The sequence below is a fragment of the Medicago truncatula genome, chromosome 3, assembly GCF_003473485.1.
Source record: "Medicago truncatula cultivar Jemalong A17 chromosome 3, MtrunA17r5.0-ANR, whole genome shotgun sequence".
Lineage (NCBI taxonomy): Eukaryota > Viridiplantae > Streptophyta > Magnoliopsida > Fabales > Fabaceae > Medicago > Medicago truncatula.
In genome coordinates, this window is record NC_053044.1 from 23321682 (window position 1) to 23345033 (window position 23352).

Consider the following 23352-nt stretch of genomic DNA (forward strand, 5'->3'; position numbering starts at 1 on the left):
ATTGACGGTCTAGGAGAGCATTAGAGAATTAGGGTTACAAAAGAAAAAGAGAAAAAGATAGCAAAGCAAAAGTAAAACTAGGGTTGCAGAGAAAAGAGACATAAATGCATAGTGAGAAGATTAGAAAGATTCAATTGTTGTAAGGGGGGAGTTTTATTCAATCTAAGTGTAGTATATTCATGTGGGTAGAGATGAGTCTTTAACCTCAAGTGTTTTTATTTATTCTTATAATGAATCCTTGTTATAGTGTATTCTTTTGTGTTCTTATAACTGTAAATTTGGTTGTAGTTTATAAATTGTGATGGATCTTTGTTAAATTTCGTTCTCTTATGTTGCTGTAATTATATATTTGATCTATTGAGATTAGGAACAATTTTGATTTCAAATTTAATGTACTGTGGGTAGATATATATATATATATATATATATATATATATATATATATATATATATATATACACGATATCGATGCATATTGCTTCATCGTAGCCTATTGTAAATCGGTGAAGAAATGAAGCCTTTGAAGGTGACGTCATAAGCTGAAGAATCTAAATTAGTTTGTCGTCTTTTGAAGGAATGTCACTATCTGACTCTGAGTAGTGCATTTTGTGTTCTTTTTACCACGTGTAGAAACAAACAAACAAATTCAAAGACAAAGACAATGCAACAAATCATTCTATTTGAAGCAAATGAATTTTGAATGACTACACAACGACTCTAACCTTTTGATGCGCTAACACTCTTCAACAACTGCTCTCAGAATATCTTCTATAGATGGACCTGAGCAGTTGAAGAATAAATATAATACTCTGAATTTTTACAAGTGTTCTAACTATGTCAAAATTAATACCGCACAAATTCTTAACGAATTTCTTATAATAGAAATTCGTAAGTGTAAGAGTACATTTGAACTTTATTATATTACATCTCTAATTGTATATCAAGTGTAAACTCCAACACACATTTTGCTTGATTAAATTAGATTGTAGAAGTCTCTTGTGTGATTGAGCCATATAAGTCTCTTTCTCGTGTAATTGAGCAAAGGAAGTCTCTTGTTTATGTGTTTGAGCAACTTGTAATCTATGAGATTATAGTAGAAATCCCTCTGAAGTGCAATGGACAGGACTATTTTTGGTTTGTAGTAGGAACCAATATAATTTCCATGTGCTCTCTCTCTCTATCTCTCTCGCTCTCCCCTCTGTGATAATCCATCCACACATAATTTATCTCATTCTCCCATATCTCTCCATCCAAATCACTCTTGAGATACAAAACTCATAATTTAGATACGACAAAATTCATATAATCCTCATCACACCTTATAATGATACAAAAAGAGTCAAATCACACTACAATCATACCAGTACCCTAAACATAATAAACACAGAACTCCTTATTCAAGTACAAACCAAACTCATTAGTTTCAATCCACAAAGCAATACAATAAAATAAACACCTCTACAACTTAACACCCTTGATACTTGGTGGTGGCACCTTCTTCAAAATAACTTTGAGAAGATCAATATATAACGGAAAATGCTCAACTGCATAGAATGTGATAGGCAAGCAAATGGCAATATATAAATAGAACAAGATACCACTCTTGGTATATTTATCTGTGAGCACAAAGTAGTGTCCACCAATGAAACAAATGAACATGGCAACAATGGCTACGAAGAGAGAACTAAACCCAAAAAGAAGTTTCAATGGCAAGTTTCTATTGAAGTCTTCGACTTGTTTTCGAGAAGTGAGTAAAGCAAGGAACATGATGAGTGCAGTGGCAGAGAAGTAAAGTCCAATTAACGAAGATATAGAGAATACTTCGAATGCAGGCTGTCCTTCGAATGTTGGTTTTCCAGTATTCTGATTACCTCCGGGGACGCTGCCTGATGTAGCAAAGGAGACGCCTGCGACGAGTGCCGCTACAACTGAGCATGACTGTGATGTGTCTTTCAACCACTCAATGCTTTTATCTAGAAGTTCTTTGTGTTCCTCCTTAAAGATTTCACCTGGGGTTTTTCTATCGTTGTTGCTTCTATGATGGTAATGGTCTGGTACTAGTCTTTTAATGTACTATACAGTACCATTCACATATATTAAGACAAAAAAATGTTAATATTTTTAAGAGAAACATAAATAGATATTCCTAATATTTAAATAAAATATATATTTTTAAATGTATGTTACAAGTACAATTCATTTTATTTTTAAAGAAGTACAATTCATTTAATTTGATGAAGTTTACATATGACATGATTTAAAAATTAATTGACAGTTTTTAGATCTTGAAAATACAGTGTTTTTTTTTAAGAGGATGAAAATAGAATAACTATATCAAAGAGTTACTTTGAATTAAACATGGATCAAGTAATGTATCGATAGAATGACTACGTATTTTAGGGTTTGAATGGGAGCTTCTACGAAGAAGTCAGGAAAATGACTTTTTCGGTGAAATCGTTTGAATAGGCCAATCAGATTTTAAGTGATGACACGTCAGAAATCCTAATAATGTTACAGTGTAGTGCGGTCTACAATACCGTTAGTAAAGAAAAACTTTATTTCATGATCTTAATGGTTAGATTTACTTGATCTTTATGTTATTGTGGTACAACATCTACACATTAATTTTCTTCTAGTACCAATTCTCTCTCCTTTTTATTTCTCTTTCTTTATTTATTTATATTCTCTCTTCCAGATTTTTATTAAATCAACATCTTCATCTTTCCTTCATCTTCTTCATCATATCTTCATCAACTTATTCATCATCTTCATGAGAGAGAGAAAAAACCCAGAAATTAAAAAAAAATGAAATTACATAATAAAAAAAAACATTACAATTAAATACATTTCCATAAAAACAATTCCAATTTCAATTCCTCATTTCCCAAATTAATCCCCTAATTAAGCGTATTTCTCCAATTTTATCTTAACGAAGACCTAAATATAATTTCATCCCATGTATTTTCTGATTTGTTTTTGCTCTTATCCACCGTGCTTTTGACTTGTGAAAGAAAAATCAATTTCATAACAAAAATGATACTATTTAGATCATTATATTGTCCTTTGTAACACCTATTTGCTAAAAAAAATTATTACGTAAGTTTTACATTTAATCTTTCAGTTTTTCGTACTATAAACGATATAAACACTTAATCTTTCAGTTTTCAAAGATGAGTGATATGGTATGAAAAAGTATAATAACCCATAAATATGAGTCACAAGTTGTTCATTATAAACTTACAAGAGTCTTTGGAATTCCTCTCAAATTAACAAAAAAAAGTCTTTGGAAATGTAAAACTCTAAATCAGTATATATATTAGTTTTATTAATATTAGCTATTTTAATTTTATTTTTAATAATTTTTTTTGAAATAATTTTTAATAAAATTATAATTAGGTATCTACTACTACCTCCGTTCCTTTTTAAGTGTCACTTTTGGAGAAAATTTTTGTTCCTCTTTAACTGTCACTTTCAAAGTTCAATGCAACATTAAATGTTGTTTTACCAATATTGTCCTTAGTTATTTATTGTGGAGAGAGAAATATATGAAATGGGATATTAAATGAATAAGGTCAGTACATCTTATTGCATCAAAAGTGGTATCAATTGTTGATTGTCTTGATTTATGTAAAATGTGACAATTAAAAAGGAACGGAGGTAGTACAATATTAAATAAAATAAACGTCAACATAATATAATCAACCAGGTCATGAAATATGACCTTATTGGAATAAGAACGAAGTAGAAACTGAAATTTCAGAAATCGAAATCTTTGATGTAAGTCGATTTAACGAACTATCTCATTAGAAACCTAGTCAACATGGAATGACATTGCTCCGACAATCAAAATGGATCCAACCAACTAACGGTATCAGATATAATCAATCAGACCGTTGAATATGTCCATATTGAAGTAAGAATGAAACACGAACTGGAATTTTGAAAATCGGAATCTTAAATGTAAGTCGATCTGACAAACTATCACATTAGAAATCTAGTCAACATGAAATGACATTGCTCCCACGATCAACTTAATTAATAAAAATATTACTAATGATCACATTCTTTTTTTTTTTACTAAAATTATCACATTCTTAAAAAGTGAATGGCTATTCGACAAAAAATATTAGTAATGATCACATCAAAAAAAAAGTTATGAGTTTTTAAAATTTTATCATATCGATAGATAAAATTTACAACAAGTGTAGTGCAAATATTTAAAAGTGTTTTTCATATAAAATAAAAATTATTTAATAAGAACACTTATTAATGTTGATATTTTGAAATAGTCATAAGTTTTCAAAATTTTATCATATCGACTTTCTAATATCGGTACATAAAAAATTTCAAAAAATAAATAAATTTCTTATGCAGATATTTTTAAAATAGTGATGAACTATTAAAGTTTTATCTTTGATGCACGTCGATCTGACAAACTATCCCATTAGAAACCTAGTCAACATGGAAGGACATTGCTCAAACGATTAAAACGTACAAAACCGACTAACGATATCAAATATAATCAATCAGACCGTTGAATATAACCTTATTGGAATAAGAACGAAACAGGAACTGAAATTTCAGAAATCAAAATCTTTGGTGTAAGTTGATCTGACAAAATATCATGTTTGAAACCTAATCAGCATGAAAGGATATTACTGCGACGATCAAAAGAAATTCAACCGACTAACACTATCAAATATACTCAATCGGACCATTGAATATTACTTATTGAATATGACATTTATGAAGGAGATGTCTTAAGACACTTTTTAATGATTACAAATTAAAAAATTATTCTTTTTAAAAAAATCAAATATTTCAATTTGCAATGCATTGAATATTGGGTTAAATGTGTTTTGATCTTTATAAATATTCTAATTTTTCATTTTAGCCTCTTTAGAGTTATGAGACTAAAATGAAAACAACAAGTAACTTAGTGTACCAAAGGTTCAATTAAGTTAAAAAATAATAATTCAATTTAATTTCCGTATATATTGCAAACGTACAAGATTTTCATAATAAATTGATTGTGATTCATTGGTTATAATGCTATACTTGTATCTTGAGGTTCCTGGTTCAATCCATCATACTAATGAAACTCGTGTTTAATTTTTTTTTCCAGCGCTTTTTTTTAAGCAAAACAAAAATAAAATCAACCTTGGCATGGAATCAAACTCGCAACCTTGAAGCGTTTTTAAGTAAATTAAACCACTGCAACGTGTGCATTTAGTGTACAATGTTTTCGTTCTTGCTTATTTATAAAATAAATCTGATAAAAAAAGTCATCATTCCAGCCGGGTCACTTTAACCCGGTTCAGATATTCGAAACCCGAAATCAAACCCGACGATTTAGAGCAATTTCAACGTCGAAAATGATGATTATATAAATTGTTTTCAATACTATTCTCCTTTACTTCCCACCTATATGAATTCCAAATCAAGTATTTGAAAAAAGTTGCGTGTTGTTCATACAATCCTTACACCGTCGTCGGATTATTGCTGCCATCGCCGACGGTTATCCTCCCATCTTTGTGCCTACGACGCTGGATTTTACAACATAGATTTGGATTTTTTTTTTTTTTTTTAAAGCATAAATCTGGAAATTTTAATAACCCAAAAAAAACTGGATTTTTTTTAATTTTTTTCCGTTTATTAAACGCTTCTACTTTAGTCAAATAAGTTTGTAATATTCAACAAGCTAGTGGATGAGACTCGCCAACGTCATAGTTGATCGGCGTGAATTTTCTTCTATTTGGCTCAGTTACACTAGATGTTTTTTGACATGCTACGTCACTGACTTGTGAATAACCAAATGATGCTCTACTTGTTTCTATTTCATGTACTCTTAATTGAATTCCAGTAATGTGATTGCTAAAAAATTTAAAATCAATTCAGGTCTGTGGAGATAAGTTCAAATTGCGTTGCGCAGGAGATTAAGCCAATCCATACTTCACGAAATAACACAGAACTGGAAATTTTAATTTTTGGAGGTGGTGGCGGCGGCCATCATCATGGTGGTGGATATGGTGGACGGGTTTTATGAACAGTTTATCATAGAATAGTAAAAAATTATAATGCAAAACAATAAATAAATAAATTGGAATAAATGGGTTGTTGAAACTTGAAATAGAAAGAAGAAAAGGTGAAAAAAGAGAAAGGAATTAAATATAGTGTGAAAGGCAACACAATAAGACTAGTGAGGTGTTTAATCCGATGGTTCAAAAAATCTAATAAAACTAGTCTACGGTAGAACATATTGAGCAGATGCACAACACATATTATGCAACAATAAACACACATGACATATGGCGCATTATTATTGGATGTAAGATAACTTCACCAAAAAAGTCAATTGAATAACTTCACCATAGAATTTCCCTTGAATTTTATTTATTGATGGAAATAAAGTTAGATTTTGATTTTTTATAATGAACAAAGATAGATTGTTTGAAGGGATTGCCACATTAATTAATAGTTAATACTCTCCAAATCCTTAAAAGAAAAAAGAAAAAAACTCTCCAATTATTATCAACGGTAAAATATAAAAAAAATAAAAATTGTATCATAAATTTGTACTATATAAAAAAAAACTCTCCAATTATTATTTTCCTTGAAAATTTCTTTATTAAAAAAATTATAACAAAAACATATTACACTATAAAAATATATTTTAAAAAAGCGATAACAAACCGGCCCTTAATGACCAACTACACAAACTTGGAACAATAATAAATAAATTAACTAAAAGTTTCGTCTGACTTTTTTTCTACTTCTCTAGATTTTTTTAAGAAGAAGTATGTCAAACACAATATAAATTAAGTTCTTAATAAAAAAATAAAAAAAGTTTTTTGGGAATGGAAAAAACTAAATGGAAGGAACTTTGAATAAAATGTATTGAAACCTACTTTACAACCACTTTTAATCAGAGATTAGTTTTATGGTCTCTATTTTGATACATAACCCTATGTTGAAATTATAAGATATAAGATAATTGATACAGTTTTGCCTTAAAAATATCATATGATCTTTTTTCATATACATGCATGCATAATATGTATGTGACACGTTCGTACGTACCTTGTACCACTTGATGTCCCACATCATTTGCATGGCCGCACTAGATATCCTCCAAGCATTGTTTTCGTTGTGTGTTGCTGTAAATGCTGCTAAGTGTAAAATGGTGTTTTCATTGATATCAACTTGTTGATTTATGCTCTGAAAGGTTTCCATAGAAAGCCTCTTCCACAACCCTTCAACAACTTGTGGCTGTCTATATTTCACTGCTATAAGTAATGCATTTTCGTTGTCAGAGTTAGTTTCATGGATGACACTTTTTAGTTTAGATTCAAGCGCAAGCATGATTTCAGTTATGCCATGTTTTGCTGCACGCAAATATGCTGTATCATTTGTGCCACTTTTCTTTGCTTCTAATTCCTTCATTGCTACAAGTAATAAGCCTTTCTTGTCAGATGCCTTTACTTTTGAATTAAGCTCTTCCATAATTTCAACTACGCCATTTTTAGCCAAATCTTCCATGTTTTGATTTCCTTCTCTCTCTTGTTTTGAATTCTTTTTTAAATCCTCTGCAATACACAACTATGATTGTTATACTTTTTTTTTTTTTTTTTGCGAAACAAATTATGTTACTTCACACAAATTAAAGATAAATTATAAATAGAGAAAGATATAAAAAAAAAAAATCAAATTATTGCTAAATTGCTAATTAACAAGTGTCATAGTTCCGCCTCTAAATAAATTGTCATAGCTAAGGAAATCAAAAATAGAAGTTTTTTTTTATTGGAAATAAGAAATTTTAAACGTTAAAAAGGTTGAATACAAATGTTTTAAGAGAATACTACTACGTTTATTTATTTAATGTGTGTATTTAAGACACTTGTTAGTAAATTAGTTTACTCTTTTCGTTCATTTCTTTTTTAAGGATACTCATTTTAGGGATGGTAAAAAGGGTCAATCCGCTCCGTTCGGCACCGTCCCGCCAATAATCCGTATAAATAGGGCGCGCAGTGGGGCGGGTCAATTAGAGATGTAGAGTTGAAAATTTCACCTCGTCCCATTTTATGGCGGACCGGCAAATTGGCGGGTTGACCCCGTCGGTGTTTTTTTTTTTTTAAAAAAAAATATTAATAAAAAACTTCACATAAACATGTAAAAATATATAAATTTAAAGACTATAAAGAAGTATAAGTATATAACTAATGACTCCACAAAAAATATGAAAATAATCATTCAAACATATAAATTACATCATCTAAAAATATAGAGTAAATCATTAAAACATTCAAAATAAAAAGTTCACGAGTTATTAATTGACTAAGAGTTAAAAAGTGATAAAATTAATTGAAATCCCCTCCACACCACTTTACAGAAGAGAAAGTTAAAAAATTGATTGTGACTTATAAATAAAAAACGTCTAAATCGTCACTGCCCTACTTTTTTGCAGGTTAGGCGGAGCAGGCACCCTACCAGCGACGGGTTTAAAATTTCAACCCAACCCACTAAAAAAATAGGTAATCGAGTCCAACCTGACGGGTCCAATCCATTTTGTCATCTCAGATAATAATTAATATATGTAGCAGTTTGACTATCTATACTATTTACAGAATCTATTTTGACCATATTGTTTTACTAATATATAAGGATAATTATTAGTATTTTTTTTTTTTAAGATGAAGGATACAATTATTAGTAAATAAAATGATCGATTTGTCTTAATCAATATTTTTAAAATATTAATTTTTATAATTTTTAGTTATAGATAATTAAATATATTAATGATCATAGTTTTGTATTGATATGTGCAAAATGGTCTAACATGCAATTAAGAACCGACAAAGTTATTAAGTCATTTTTTTGTCCAAAAATATTATTTTGTTCTTACCCTCTTCCCGTTTGCGCCTGACATCTTCAAAAAAACTCTCAGCTTTCTCTTTTATTTCTTCGTCATGTTCTCCATAATCAAAGGGATCAGCCCCACCACACATGTATGACTCATAAGGATCTTTCATAAATGCTTCCAAGAGATGGCTACCGCATATGTGCTCCATCTTAACCCTCTTTATTGCCCCTTAGTTTGCAAAATTAATTAAGTTCAGCAAAATTAATTAAGTGTGTGCACAAATCAAAAGACCAATGGTTAAATAAAATAATGTCATCTCATGAGCATAGCTGAATTGACAAGAACTTTGCAGTATATATGAGCTGAGGTTTGAACTCGAAATTTCTCACTTATTAACTTTAAAGACTATAGACAGCATGATAACAACAACAACAACAAGAAGTAGAATAGTATTGTATCATTCATTAGCTTATTTTGCACCATTAAATTAATAGATCACAACACACACACACACACACATATATATATATATATAGGACATTTCAAGTGAGAGGGGGTTTTAAAATGAGAGGATGAGAGGATTAAATAAGAACCCTTAGATTAAATTTAACGGTTGTGATTAATTTACTCAATAAAAAAGCCACATGTTCTATCTGTAGTGTACACACACGTCATCTTCCTCCATGTATCATCCAGATCCACAATTTCACACCTTTCATCTTCCTTCAAAATACTTGCAAGGCTGCAACACTAAAATCCAACAGTAGCACTAACAGTTTCCGACCCTTGGATACTCATCGTCGGAACTTGTGAAAGCCACCATCATCGTCGCCGTCGCCGATGTAAGAATATCCAATCGCTTTGTTTTCGGTGGTCATCGCTTTTCTGCCTCTGAGTCCCCCGTTCGTGTTCCATCGTCGTCTGATTTTCGGTTCAAATGGAAAAAAAATGAATTTTTTTGTTTCTGTCATAGATTGAGTATTGCAAAATTGAATTTCTTAACCTCCACCAGAACACAAAAAACGATTCAATAAAAGTTAAAAGGTAAGAAATTCTGTCATAATTCTTCTTCTCTATTCTGAACCTTGTTATCCATAATTTTGTTTGTTGATTACGATGATGGGGGATAATGAAGTTTAAGAAGAAGCAGCACATAACTACTCGTGAGAGAGAGAACAAAGTGGAAAAAGAAAAGGTGGAGAGTACGGTACATAAACCCTTTTTTAAAGAGTAATTAAATTTGAAGCGTCGATTTAGATCCAACGATCAAAATTAATTCCTCTCATCCTCTCATTTTAAAAGTCCTCTTATTTGAAATGTCATATATATATATATATATATATATATATATATCACTAATTGATCTATTAAAACTTATTGATTGAATTGTGTATGACGATCTCCCTTGTGTAACACAATGGTAGGATGCAAATTAAATCATGTAAAAATAAAGGTTAAGTTGTTCAATATACATACCCAACAGTGACTGAGTAGACCATCTTTTTCTTGGTGATGAAAACAGGGTATGCCATATGGCGAATACAAACATTTGAATGCAGTGACATAAAATCTTAGCAGTAAAATCTAGTCGAGCAAGAGTATGTCGTACTTTGCATGCCTTTTCCAAGTCATCAACATTGTATGATGGTATTCTTTGATCACCTTTTTCTGCGGTATATATCGATAGGTTAGTAATATAATGAACCACATTGAAATATCATCACTAAAATTATCATATGCTAAATTGTTTCAAAATAAAGAGAGAAATAAATATTAATTATAATTATAATAATATTATTAACTTTTCCAACGGAATTTGAACTTCATCCATATTCAGGTTATGAGCTTATGGAGGAATGTATATATTTATTATCCAATATTACTATACATGACGATGTTTGGATCTGAGAATTTAATATCGAATATTTGTTTCCGTAAAAGTGGTTTATGTGTTGGTATCAAATTTTGAAATTGTATCAGATTCTCCTTTATTTAGAGTTACTTGGGCTAATTTGATATCATTGAATATTTTGTTGTATATATTGAGATTACTAAATAATTGTCTTACAACTCAAATTACTTTGATCCACTGAGGGGTATAAAATCTAGCATCTCATCTTTGTGTGGAATGATGAAATTTGAACAAAACATCCAAACATTTGTTTTCTCATTATCCTATTACGGGCTAACTATGGTAGGATGTTCTATTTGGTTAAATATCAACTTGTATGTTGATAGATGATAACTCATGTAATGTTGTCAAATGTATAGCTTTGGTAGGTTATGGTAAAAAATTACATGAATGTCTTCATTCGATTTGGTTAGTATCCACGTGGTCAATTTAGAAGCATCGTAACCACATGGCTTTCGATTATAAGGAACATATATTATGTTCACCCTTTGACATGGTTTCAATACTGGTATTGTCATGGATTAAGTCTAAAATTGATGGTTTTCTTATGATTATATTTATGTAGCATTGAACAACTCAAATAAACTGTTTATGAATAATTCTTTTTGTTAGTTTATTACTAACTTCGTCTCTAATTATAAGGCTTTTTTGGAAAAATAATAGGAATTCAGAAAATTGAAAGTGCTAATAAATTTGCTTGTAACTGTTGTTGTTTTTACAATTTTATTCCTTAATGGAGGGTATATTTTCAACATGGTATTTAATGCTGATAGAAGAAAAATATATAAAATAAATAGGGGTGTATTGGTAAAAAAATTAAGTAATGTACTTTGAAATATCAAAGAGATCTTATAAAAAGAGACAAATTTTGATCTCAAAAGTATCTTATATATAGGGACAAAGGTAGTATCAATTTTCATTTTGGATTAATGGTGTTGTTGCTTTTGTGCCTTTTCTCTAATATTTGATTACTATATCTTTTTAATCTTACCTTTTCTTTTACTATTGTATCTTTTTCAATCTTTGACCTTTTAGAAATAACCATTAATTTATGGAAAAAATAAGAGAACTATTAATATAGTTGACAAATTACTAAACACTAGTACATAATGACCGTGGCTATGTATCATAAGAGTCAATTCATTGAAAACTTACCTTGGTGAGCAATGTCTTCAACGCCATACAATTTAATTCTAGTTTTTGGATCTGAGACTTTGACAGAAATACCTTTAACAGCAAATTTTTGTAAAAAACGTTAGACCTTTATTTTGATGAATTTTGGCATAAAACTACAAGAATGCAAGTAAAATTCCTTTAGACTTCCAAAATACATGAATTTGACAAGATTTATCTTTCAATTATCCCTCTATATTAACTTTTCTTTTGAACAACAAACAATTCATGCTATGTAGTAGTAACATGGATTTGAAAGAAGAAAAATAATCGTGTTGGAATAGAAGATGAATTACATGTGGCTTTCCTAAAAGTAAATCGTATGAGGCTATTACAAAGTAAGAAGAGTGAAGCAAGATAGTTCTAATATTTTACACTATCTATATTCTTTAATCCTAGATCTGAATTATAAAGCACTTGTATTACTTGAGTCTTGTTCTTTTGGATAGGAATTTGGTATTGAAATAGTTGTGGTTATTAGTATACTATTATTTATTAGTTTGCTACTTTGTCACTTCTTGTGATTGGACTAGTTATTAATACATGTAGCTAGCTAGGGGAAATATATGAAGGTTTATGGAAATTATAATGAGGAAAGGTTTCTTTTTTTCAACAAGTCAAAATGGAATATAATATTAATTGAAAGGCGATTCACTCCGCACAAGGCGTGCTAGGAGAGAAGCACTCAACAGTTTACAATGTCACAATTGGTGCCTCGCTGAGAAGCACCAGAAATAAACGAAAGATAATAAATTATATGGTAACACCCATACAAAGAAGCGGGTACTGACACCAGTCGTGATAACAAAAATCAAAAGATGGCTGATTTGTTTTCAACCACATAAACGAATTCAACTTCACTTTGTCAGAAAGGGTACACGGATCATAAGCCACATTTTTTAAGCTGCGGTTGTTTCGTTCTTTCCATATTATTCAAATAGAAGCAAGCGAAATTATCCTGAAGAATGAATGAAAAGATTGTGGCATACGTGCCAACCGAGAAAACTGATCAAAAGGTTCACATATCACGCCTGAAGGGACGAAATCAATACCGAGCCAACGCCACAATATAGACCACATGCTGCCAAATATGTCACAAGCTACGAAAAGGTGTACCGCCGTTTTCGGAACAGCCACATCCTCCCACACACATAGTATCATTATGATGAAGAACTCTCCGTGGCAATAGATTTGTTTTGGTAGGAATTCTATTGCGGAGGAAGCGCAAAGAAAAAACAGATATCTTTGAAGGGACGACCTTATGCCACACATTGAAAATGTGACCCCCATACAAAACTTCATAAGATGCCGTCAAAAAATGATAGGTTCTGCGCATTGAATAGCCTTGAGTAGGTTCAAGCAACCACTTCAAACTATCATTAACATGGTCCTGCAAAACCACATTATGTAATAAAACACAGAACTCCCTCACAAACTCCTCCTCCCACAACAAAAGTCCTCTCCGCTACACCCATCCACTCCCTCCTTCCTCCCAACCTAACACCGTCATATCAGCCTCCGAACACTCTCAATGCACGGCTAAATAAAAAAGTCGACGGAATTTATTCTGTAAAGGAACTTCTCCAACCCAATTATTCGTCCAAAAGAAAGTATTTTTACCATCCCCGACTACCTGACGAATGTTGTCCTCAAACCAATTCCCTACTCCCGTCCCCTCCCCTCCACGAATGTTACACAACACTCTCCACCACAAGGAGCCGTGTATCCCCCCTCCTTCAATCACCCCCTCCTCGCCGTATCTAGCTTTTAACACTCGATACCACAACCCTTCCTTCTCAACCAACATCCTCCAACACCATTTCCCTAAAAGTGAAAGGTTAAATTCTTCTAACCGCCGCACTCCCAAACCCCCTTGCTCCTTCGGTAAACAAATAGACTCCCATTTTACCCAACCAATTTTCCTTAAATCCTGACCCTCCACCCCCCCAAAAAAAAAAAAACAAAGAAAACTTTTAAAAATAGATTCGATAGAAGAAATTATACCTGCAGGGTCAATAAAGAAGGAAAGAAAGTAAACCAGAAGCGAAGAGATGACAGATTTCAGTAATACTAGATGGCCAGCAAATGATAAAAACTTATTGTTCCATGACGACAACCGAGCTATAATACGATCAATCACAGGTTTCCAAAGTTGAGCTTCTTGACATCCCCACGGATTGGCAACACCAACTAAACAAAATGTATGCATCATGTTCTACAGTTCATCACTGAATCCACTTCCCTGAACCAAGAATCAGAGACATTCACTCCAGTCAACATACTTCCCTAACGTGCGCTCTATGCGGGCGGTGTTTCTTTTATTTGAGAACATTTCAAACCATGAGAGTATTATTCATGAGCTGAAGATTAGATAATTGCGCATCACCCTGCCAGCCAACACTATACCCGCGATACAAATTAGCATTCACCAAAGTATTCATCAAGACCTTAAAACCTTCGGCTTCTAGAAGGAACAAGGAAGGGGAAAGGGTATCCCCTTGCCTGAGCCCTCGCTCAATAAGAAACTCCTCTATCAGCAACCCATTCATAAGAACTGAAGTAGTTGCCGTCCGACGCATTCAAAAATCTATTTCCGCCATAAATTCAGGAAATGCATATGAATCATCATCGAATCAAGATAGTTCAAGTCGACTGAATTATATGCCTTTTCGAAGTCGACTTTGAACAACAACATTTCCTTATTCATGTGCTTAGCCTAGTCCACAACCTCATTAGCAATAAGAATACCATCTAAAATTTGCTTTTCGTGAATAAATGTTGACTCAGAATCTGAAAGAACGCTACCAATGACCGCACATAACCTATTAGCAAGAACCTTAGGCAACATCTTATACATGTATCCCACATAACAAATGGATCAAAAATCATTAAGCTTTTGTGGACGGTCCGACTTCGTAATTAACGCAATAAATGTTGAATTCACCCCTTCATCAGTTTCCCATTACGATGGAATTATGACAAAAATCTCATAAAGTAATCTTTTAATTCTTGCCAAAACTGTTTGATGAAGCCAAAACGGATACCATCGGGTCCCAGACTCTTATAACTATCGCAATCCCAGACTGCCTATTTCAACTCATCTATAGAAAAAGGCCAAACTAGATTGCATGCATCCGCACTCGGCAATTTGCGGAAATGCTCACCATCCACCCCCGACCTTTCAACGCCAAGTGGTCGGAAATGACAAGAAAAATGTTTGAAAACAGTTGTTCTAACATTTTAGACCCCTTCGACTTTGACGTCATCCACATAGACCAACTGAATAGCATTGTGGTGCCATCTGTTAGACATAACAGAATGGAAGAATTTTGAGTTAGCATCACCTTCCTGGAGCCAAGTCATCCTTGCCTTCTGCTAATTAATACTTGTCTGCACCCATGACATAGAATGCAAACTAACAGACAACTCACGATGCACCTGCACCTCATCATCAAGAAGCGCAAATTCCTCCCCCTTAGTGTCAAGGGAAGAAATTTGATTCTTCATCTCCGTAATCTTGTTGTCCAACACGCAAATTCTTCGATTGTTGTTGATGCTAATCTTTCAGACATTGTTTAATCATCTTCAGCTTCTGTTTCAACACAAAACCGCCCCATCCTTCCACATTAAAAGTTCGCCATTTGTCACGAACAAAGTCCACATAACCAGGATAATCCGCCCAACACTTCATCATCCGAAAAGGCCGAGGTCCCCATTAGTGGCATCAGAAAGTAGTACTACCAGGACGTGATCAGAGAGACCCCGTTGAAGCACAGTCTGAATGCAATTCGGCCATGTATCACACCATGTCACAGACAACCAAAGCCTGTCAAGTTTGCTCATCGTAACACCATCACCGCGATACTATGTGAACAAACGACCACAAATCGGTAAAATCAATAAGCAAACAGTCATCAATAAATTTGTTAAAACCATATGTATCGTACTTATATAATTTGGTAGGTAAATAATGTATTTGTATGATGGTGACCTTTTATATAATTTGTGAAAATTAATAATCATTTTACACCGCAACATCCACCATACATGTCGCAACAACCGCAAGACCACAATTTAAAACCATGATTCACTTGGTTAGTTGGGCTCTCATTCACAATAACATTTATGCTCCATAAGAATACAATTTTTATGACAAACATATAAGACGTGGTTTATCGAGTTATTATAGGCTTATTCGGATATTGATAAAACAAAAAGAGAAACGTTTAAAGGTTTTTTTTTTTTAATTTAATTTTGTTTTAAAATATATTTGTTTTTATACCACATATATGCATAAAAAATACCATATATGCGTGTGTCACTTACAGTTGTAAAGAATTTTCATCCACCATGATAGCTGATTTTTACTACTCTCGAAAGCTGATGTCCTAGTAGCAAGAATTTCAAGAGGAGAGACTCCATATTTGTCCTCCATAGAGCGAAAAATTGGATACAAATACATTATTATATTTGCCATACCTGTTGCATAAGACACGTAGATTATTAACAAGGTATATACAGTAAAAAATTTGGTTAATATTTTTTTTCAAGTCTAGATTAAATTTTACCATAGAAGAATTTCTTAATTAAAATAAGTTTATAATTTTCACCTCTGATGTTTTTAATATATTGAAATTTTATTATTAAGGTGTAGTATGGATCTAAATGGTTAAATTTCGATAGCTAGCCAATTAGATAAGGTCAGGTCAGCAAAATAACTTAAAGTATTGATCTAACCAACCAGATGAGAGTAGCTAACCAACTAAGTGATGCCAAGGGACGGTCAATAAGTTGAGTAATGTTATTGTTTTCATAAATATAAGAATACAGTTGGTCAAAAATAAATAAAATATAAGAATACAATTGAATTTAATTGTTGGATCATTGTAAGGGGATAGGATCCCACAATTAATCTAAAAAATGTATACTTTTATTAATATTAATATTTGATCTTAATTTAAAATATTATTTCATATATGATATATCCCCTAAATATATATTTCTTCTTAAATATTTTGATTAAAAATTCCATTATTATTGTTATGGACCACTCACACGGCTACATGTGTACAATAATACGCCGCCTTAAGGCTACACACTTAAAGGAGCACGCCAACATGCCTGCACCAAGCCACACCAGAGCACGCCTCATTGTCGGGATCACGCTACATATGTCCTTTCCCGCTCCTAATCATACGCCGAATAACCTAGAGACGGTTATGCCATAAGCGCGCCTATATAAGGGTGAACTTGCTTCACCCTCAAGGTACACAATACTTTCCACAATATTTCTAACACTTTCACTCTCAGTTCCCATACTGACTTGATCGTCAAGGTGCTAACGTGCCTGCAGGAACCCTTTGTTCCACCACAAAAGACACATCAGTGCCGCACAGGAAGCAGTTACCAATCAACGGAACACTCTCTACAACCGTTCCTATCAGACATATCATTTGGCGTTAGAAGGAAGGGATCATTCGCTAAACCACGATGGTCCAACGATCCTCCACCATAACCATTTTCACGTATGCACATCTCCGTCGTAACCATTTTTAGTTACACATTCCTCCACCGCAGCGGTTGACAATTATCGCTCCTACATTCGAAGTAATGGCCAAAGTTCATGGAAGAACCACCGCAAGCCATCCTTCCACCAGTCGGACACCACATTCGACGACTCAGATTCTCAAGGATCGAACAACCTCGATCCATGAAATAGTGAATTAAGAAAAAAAAATGGTATTATCTTGGATGCCACCGCAACGGCTCTGATTCAACAGTTTTTAATTTCCTACACCTTCTTGATGAGAGAAACACACTCCTTCAACACTGCTCCTTCAGATCTCGCCGTCATCTGAGACGAAGGAACTACTGGTGAACCTGATGAACCTACTTCAACAATAGAGTAACCGACTTGAGCGTGTAGAGAACGGTAGAAACGAAACTTTGGGGAATTTTTTTGAAAGAAATGCAAGAGGAGTTCCGTCGATCCATGGAAACCGCCACGGGAGCCTTAGCGCGTTACAGTTCGAATTTGAAGCGCGAGGGAAACCTTACCCGCTATCTCCCGTTATGGTAACTCGGCGAAGTATTTGATCGCTAGGGAATGCCGACACTCCCTAAGTCACCTTGCATAAGCGAAAACGAAACGCCAAAAGCAGCACACTGCCAGAGGAGAAAGAGAACTAACCACCAGAGAAGAGGCTTCGATTTCCGCAGAAAAAGTTTATTCACTGAAGTCGCAGGATTACAATTCTTCCTCCAAAAGAGAGATCTTGGTTTCAACTTCCTTAGCTTGGGCCTTCCAGGCGACGGTCTCCGAACATTCCTCACTTAACTTCTGACTCGAACGGTCATGATCAGCGTACAGGTTTGTCACTTGCTTGTCAAAAGAAGAAAGAGCCTCTTTTGCATCTCATGCCTACATTTCAGAATCTACAAATTTTTGGCTAAGCTCCCGACACACGTTCTCGACTGCCTACCGGACCTCCTTGCCCGCCACTTCTTTGGCTTCCTTTAGAGCCGCTTGATGGGAAGCGATGATGTCTCGAAGCTTTTTGTCTCCCTATTTGAAGAAACAAGACATGTCACCCGTCGTACGTTCAAGAGCATCCCCCTAAAGCAAATCATAGCCCGCCATCATGGTACACAAAACGACGGTCTTATATGCACTAATCCACCACCAATTCCCTCCGCTGATAGACGACATTAAACTTACAGCAACAAGAGAAAAATAAACAAGCAATATAAACTGAGTAAACAAAAGGCAAAAAGTAATGAAAAACCCCAAGGGAACACCGGCTCACCAAAAATCTCACAGTGGTGGGCAGCATCCTGCACCTGAAGAATCAAAAGGGTATCCACAAACTAGGGCACTTTCTACGAAGGACCCTCAGAATTCTTCAAATCCGGAACCCACTACAATATAAAACCAGCAATCAAATCCTCAAGAGAGAACTTCATACACCTGTCGAAAGGGGTAAGGTCTCCCTTCACGAAGGAGTAATCGGCGGCCGGCTTGTCAAAATGTTACTTAATCCAAAAATGGGGGAAAAGAGGCTTATGCGCCATAATCTCTGAAAATAGGACCTCCAGTCTCGGGCCATCCAAATCATTATCGTCCGGGTAGTCCGAAGGAACGTGCCAGACACGCGTAGTCCTTAAAAAACATTATTCTCTAATAAAGTTCTACCCAACCATGAGTCACTACCCCAACCGCGCCGCGAACCCCAAAGAGGGTAAAAAAGTTATGAAAGTTGGGTCGCCGGTGTTTATACTCACGACAGAACTAGTAAACCTTCACAAAAACCCAAGATAGAGAGTGAAGTTGGGAAGGCGCCACCTTCAGATGACGATGAACCACTAGCTTGAAACTGCTAAAAGGGGAAGAGCATCTAGTTCCCCGTTCAATATACACGTCCTTTTCGACCCTTTCGGACCTTCCAAAGCCCAGGACCCATGGAGACTCCATGGAATCCCGTTCAACTGGTCGACCGACTGATAGTAAGAGACAACTTCTGTAACGACACCAACCACCCAACTGTAATCAAGTTTTAGACCAGGACGCCCGCACGACTAACCATTGGTAGAGGTTCTCTCTTCCTAAAAAGATAAGGGAAATCGTGAGCACGAGCCCTAGAGCACTCGTCCAACCACCACACAATCTTTCAATAAGAAGGGGGATGTCTCAGACGGCCAACAAGAGATGCCTTCATTTCGCAATACAACTCATCCCCTTCAATATCAATAACTACAACGAGGTTTTCTAAAGTAATGGAAGGAAAAGTAAAATCAGTGCCTACCCTCAGAGCCTCTCCTTCACCGTCAACCAAGATGGGATAATCACTAATCATTGAATCCACCAAGCATCCAAAACTAGCTAAATGATCACTCATTTCACATTATCCAACCCCAAAGTAAGACTAGAAGGGAAGATGAAATAAGAAAAACACTGGAAAAAGGAGGAGTATGGAATTGCATTACCAAGCGCCTAGGGCATGCAATATGCGCCTTAAGCATTGCTTAAAGCAAATATGCACCTTAAGCATATGCTATGCACCCCAAATATCTTAAAATGTGGGGGCGCATGCGTAATTTTATTCATTTTTCTGGGTTTAGCCCGCGTTTTTAGTCCAAACCCAGTTAAAAATCTCCCTTATAAATACTAGCTTTCCTCATTCAGAACTGTGGAAATTCAAGAGGAAGGCTACTTAGGAGCTTCAGGAGAGAATCTATCTTCTCCTTGATTTTCTAGGGTATGTTTTTATCTTTAGTATTTTATTTTTAGTTACCTTGTATAACTAAATCATTTTAGGTTAGGGTTCTAAGATGAACCTCTGTATGTTTTTTATAGGATATTTATTTAATTTAATATGTCATTTATTTTATTTATTTATTCTTTTGTTCGTTAGTAAGTTGTATTAGGAAGTAATTTATTTCTGTGAAAGGTGCAACCCTAGATTAGGTACTTAGGATGTGACAGGGCCTAATATTGCTATCACTAACTTGATGCTTATAAGTTGATATTTATATCCCTTTACTGATAACAATATGTTCAGTAAGTAGTTGATTATTAACTATCCAAAGATACCATAGGAATTGTTGACCATAGACGTAGGAACTCAGTGGCTAAAACCCACTTGGTCAGGTGGTGCCTTACGGAACCTAGGAATTAATTGGTTAGTAATTAGGGAAAAGGGTACTTAGCTGTCCGAAAAAAGTTGCAACATAATAGAATCATTCTCCTGAAACCCTTAGTAAGGTGGACGTAGATTAGGGAGTGTGCTATGAGTGTCCTATGATTCATTGAGCCATAAAGACATCAATGGCTTAAGGGAAACTGTTCTGGGCCACTCACACGGATACACTTATATAATAATACGCTGCCTTAAGGCTACGCACTCAAAGTAGCGTGCCAACATGCCTCCACCGTGCCACACCAGAGCACGCCCCATTGTCGGGATCACACTACATGTGTCCTTCCCGGCTCTTAATCATACGCCGCATAACCCGGAGACGGTTATTCCATAAGCGCGCCTATATAAGGGTGAACTTTCTTCACCCTCAAGGTACACAACACTTTCCACAAAACTTCATACACTTTCTATCTTAGTTTCCATACTGACTTGATCATCGAAATGTTAGCGTGCCTGCAGGCACCCTTCGTTCTACCACAGAAGACACGTCGCCGCCTCACCAGAAACAGTTACCGATCACCGGAGCACTCTCTACAACCGTTGCGACTCAACCATTCCTACCAGCCAGATCAATTGTACTTAAAACTACTTTACCACACATACATAAAAATATGTTTTTGATTCAGTTCTTCCGAAAAAGAAAGGAAAAAAGTAAAATATTAAAAAAGAAAAGTAAGAAGAAAAGAATAAATAAAATAAGAGATGAGAAAGAACTAACCGAACATTTCTCTATGAATGGCAACGTGAAGAATGGTAGCACCAACGTTATTGATAGCAATAGTGATATCAGATGGGAAAAAATGATGTAGGTAAAGAAAGGTCTTTTTATGGCGTGCAAGCACAGCACAAAAAAGTGGTGTTTCTCCCTTTGCATTGTTTACTTGAATCAAATGCTTCCTTTCACCATATTTTCCAATGATACATTGACACATACTTTTGAATCCTCTATATGCTGCAAGGTGAAGAGGAGTATCACCTCTTTCAGTCTTTATTTCAAAACCACTTTGATCATCATGCTTTACTATTGCATCTACAAGACGTTTTACACTGTCTTCGTTGGCATTGCTTACTGCCACATGTAATGCTGTTCCTCTTCCCTTTATTCTTATCTTGTGAAAATATACATGTTCTTCGTATTTATCTATCACTTCTTTCCATTTGTCTTCCATTACAAACTCGCGGAACACGGCAGCTACATATTTGTTGTCACAGGTTAATGGTGTTTTACCCCTGTAATACAGGTCATTTTTTTATTTTTCTCCCTGTAATTTTTTTTTTTTGATTTACCCTCTGTAAAATATATATTTTTTGGAATACCCCCTAATAGGTCATAAAAAAACTAAAAATTCTGCAAAAAATAAAAAAAATAAAGTCGTTTTTTTATGACCTATTAGGGGGTATTCCAAAAAAAAAAAAAATTTACAGAGGGTAAATCAAAAAAAATATTTTACAGGGAGGAAAATAAAAAATGACCTATATTACAGGGGGTAAAACACCATTAACCCCAAAATAAAATAGTAAGACATACAATATTTAATGTCATATAAAAAAATTGGAAGTGAGAATGAATAATGGAGTAAACCATCAAATTGGTCCCTATGTTTGTAAGATATTCTCAAATTAGCACTTAACTTTATTAATATTTCAAAATAGTTCATCTCTTTGTCAAAAGTTTCTCAATTAAGTCTCTCGTCATGTAACAAAAACATCAAGACAATGATCTAGTTGAGAAACTTTTGACTATATTTCAAAATAGTCTCTGTCCTTGTCAAAAGCTTTTCGATTAAGTATCTCGTTAGGTGACAAAAACATAGAGACATGGATCTAATTGAAAAACTTTTGACAAAAACAATGACTATTTTGAAATATTGATAGAGTCAGAGACTAATTTGAAATGACTTACAAAGACAGAGACCAAATTTAAAGTTTGGTCATGAATAATTAGACATAACAAATGACACTTTATTATTATATTTTATTTTTTGAAGGAAAAAATGTCAGAAATATTGAACTTTCAACTTAAAGAGCCTGATAAATATAAAGAGAGTTTGGACGTACCATCTTGAAAATCATAAGGTACATCTTCGTCTTCATCTTGAGGCTGAATCATAGAGTTATGATTCATTTCGTAAGTTTGCACTTAGAATGAAAATAACAAGAATAAGTATCAATGAGAGATTGGTAGTGGTGCTGTAAGAAACTGAGCACATCAAGTGCAAACCTAATTCCGTTATATAAAGAAGGCTTAAATATTGCACTCGTCCCTGTAAATATGGTCCGTTTAAGTTTTGGTCTTTGTAAAATAAAAATTCAGAAATCAGTCCCCGCAAAAAAATATGTCTTTTAAAAATACCCCTGGGGCCCATTTAAGTAATGACAAGTCACCAAAATGCCTACGTAGCGCACGCTGATTGAACTCATTTTGTAATTTTTGGTCCCTGCAAAATATTTTGTTTTTTAAAAAGGTCCCTGCAAAATTGTGTATTGCTTTATTTTTATTCCTTTCTTCTCTTTCGTTGCAGCTTTAAACTGAGAGAAACAAAAGCAAATGATACATTCTTTCTCACCATTTTTCTTTTGCATATTATAAGGTTATCCCGTCCTGTTTCTCATGCCTTGATGTACCTTAGCCTTTTTCTTTTCTTTTTCTTTTTCTAATAGTACAATCTTTATTTATTTTTTTGAAACAGCATAATATTATTAAGCAAGTC

The 23352-nt window shown here is 34.0% G+C and overlaps 2 protein-coding genes across 3 annotated transcripts; both read right to left on the reverse strand.

Annotated features, from left to right (window-relative positions):
• Positions 1–1281: 1281 nt before the first annotated feature.
• Positions 1282–16425, reverse strand: LOC112420155 (uncharacterized). 2 transcript variants are annotated; one of them, XM_039832492.1, is made up of 6 exons: positions 16272–16425; positions 11928–11999; positions 10337–10528; positions 8903–9088; positions 7081–7586; positions 1282–2073 (listed from the first exon to the last, which is right to left on the reverse strand). In XM_039832492.1, the coding sequence occupies exons 1-6, from the start codon at positions 16420–16422 to the stop codon at positions 1459–1461; spliced, it is 1722 nt and encodes a 573-aa protein (XP_039688426.1). In that variant the 5' UTR covers positions 16423–16425; the 3' UTR covers positions 1282–1458. The 2 variants fall into 2 exon arrangements, with proteins under 2 accessions (XP_039688426.1, XP_039688427.1); XM_039832493.1 differs by lacking the exon at positions 1282–2073 and adding an exon at positions 6437–6495.
• A 4929-nt stretch (positions 16426–21354) lies between these two features.
• LOC11421715 (uncharacterized) lies at positions 21355–22869 on the reverse strand. Its single transcript, XM_024778816.2, has 2 exons — positions 22700–22869; positions 21355–21833 (listed from the first exon to the last, which is right to left on the reverse strand). Exons 1-2 carry the CDS (start codon positions 22764–22766, stop codon positions 21355–21357), a joined length of 546 nt encoding a protein of 181 aa, XP_024634584.1. The 5' UTR covers positions 22767–22869.
• Positions 22870–23352: the final 483 nt, after the last annotated feature.

Coding starts and splice junctions, on each gene's coding strand:
- LOC112420155 (XM_039832492.1), bottom strand. CDS start 16,422: ATGGCAAATATAATAATGTATTTGTATCCAATTTTTCGCTCTATGGAG. Junction 7,587..8,902: donor CAGGCGCAAACGGGAAGAGG/GTAAGAACAAAA, acceptor TGTGTATTGCAG/AGGATTTAAAAAAGAATTCA. Junction 2,074..7,080: donor GGGACATCAAGTGGTACAAG/GTACGTACGAAC, acceptor GGTACTGTATAG/TACATTAAAAGACTAGTACC.
- LOC11421715 (XM_024778816.2), bottom strand. CDS start 22,766: ATGAATCATAACTCTATGATTCAGCCTCAAGATGAAGACGAAGATGTA. Junction 21,834..22,699: donor ACCTTATGATTTTCAAGATG/GTACGTCCAAAC, acceptor ACAAATATGTAG/CTGCCGTGTTCCGCGAGTTT.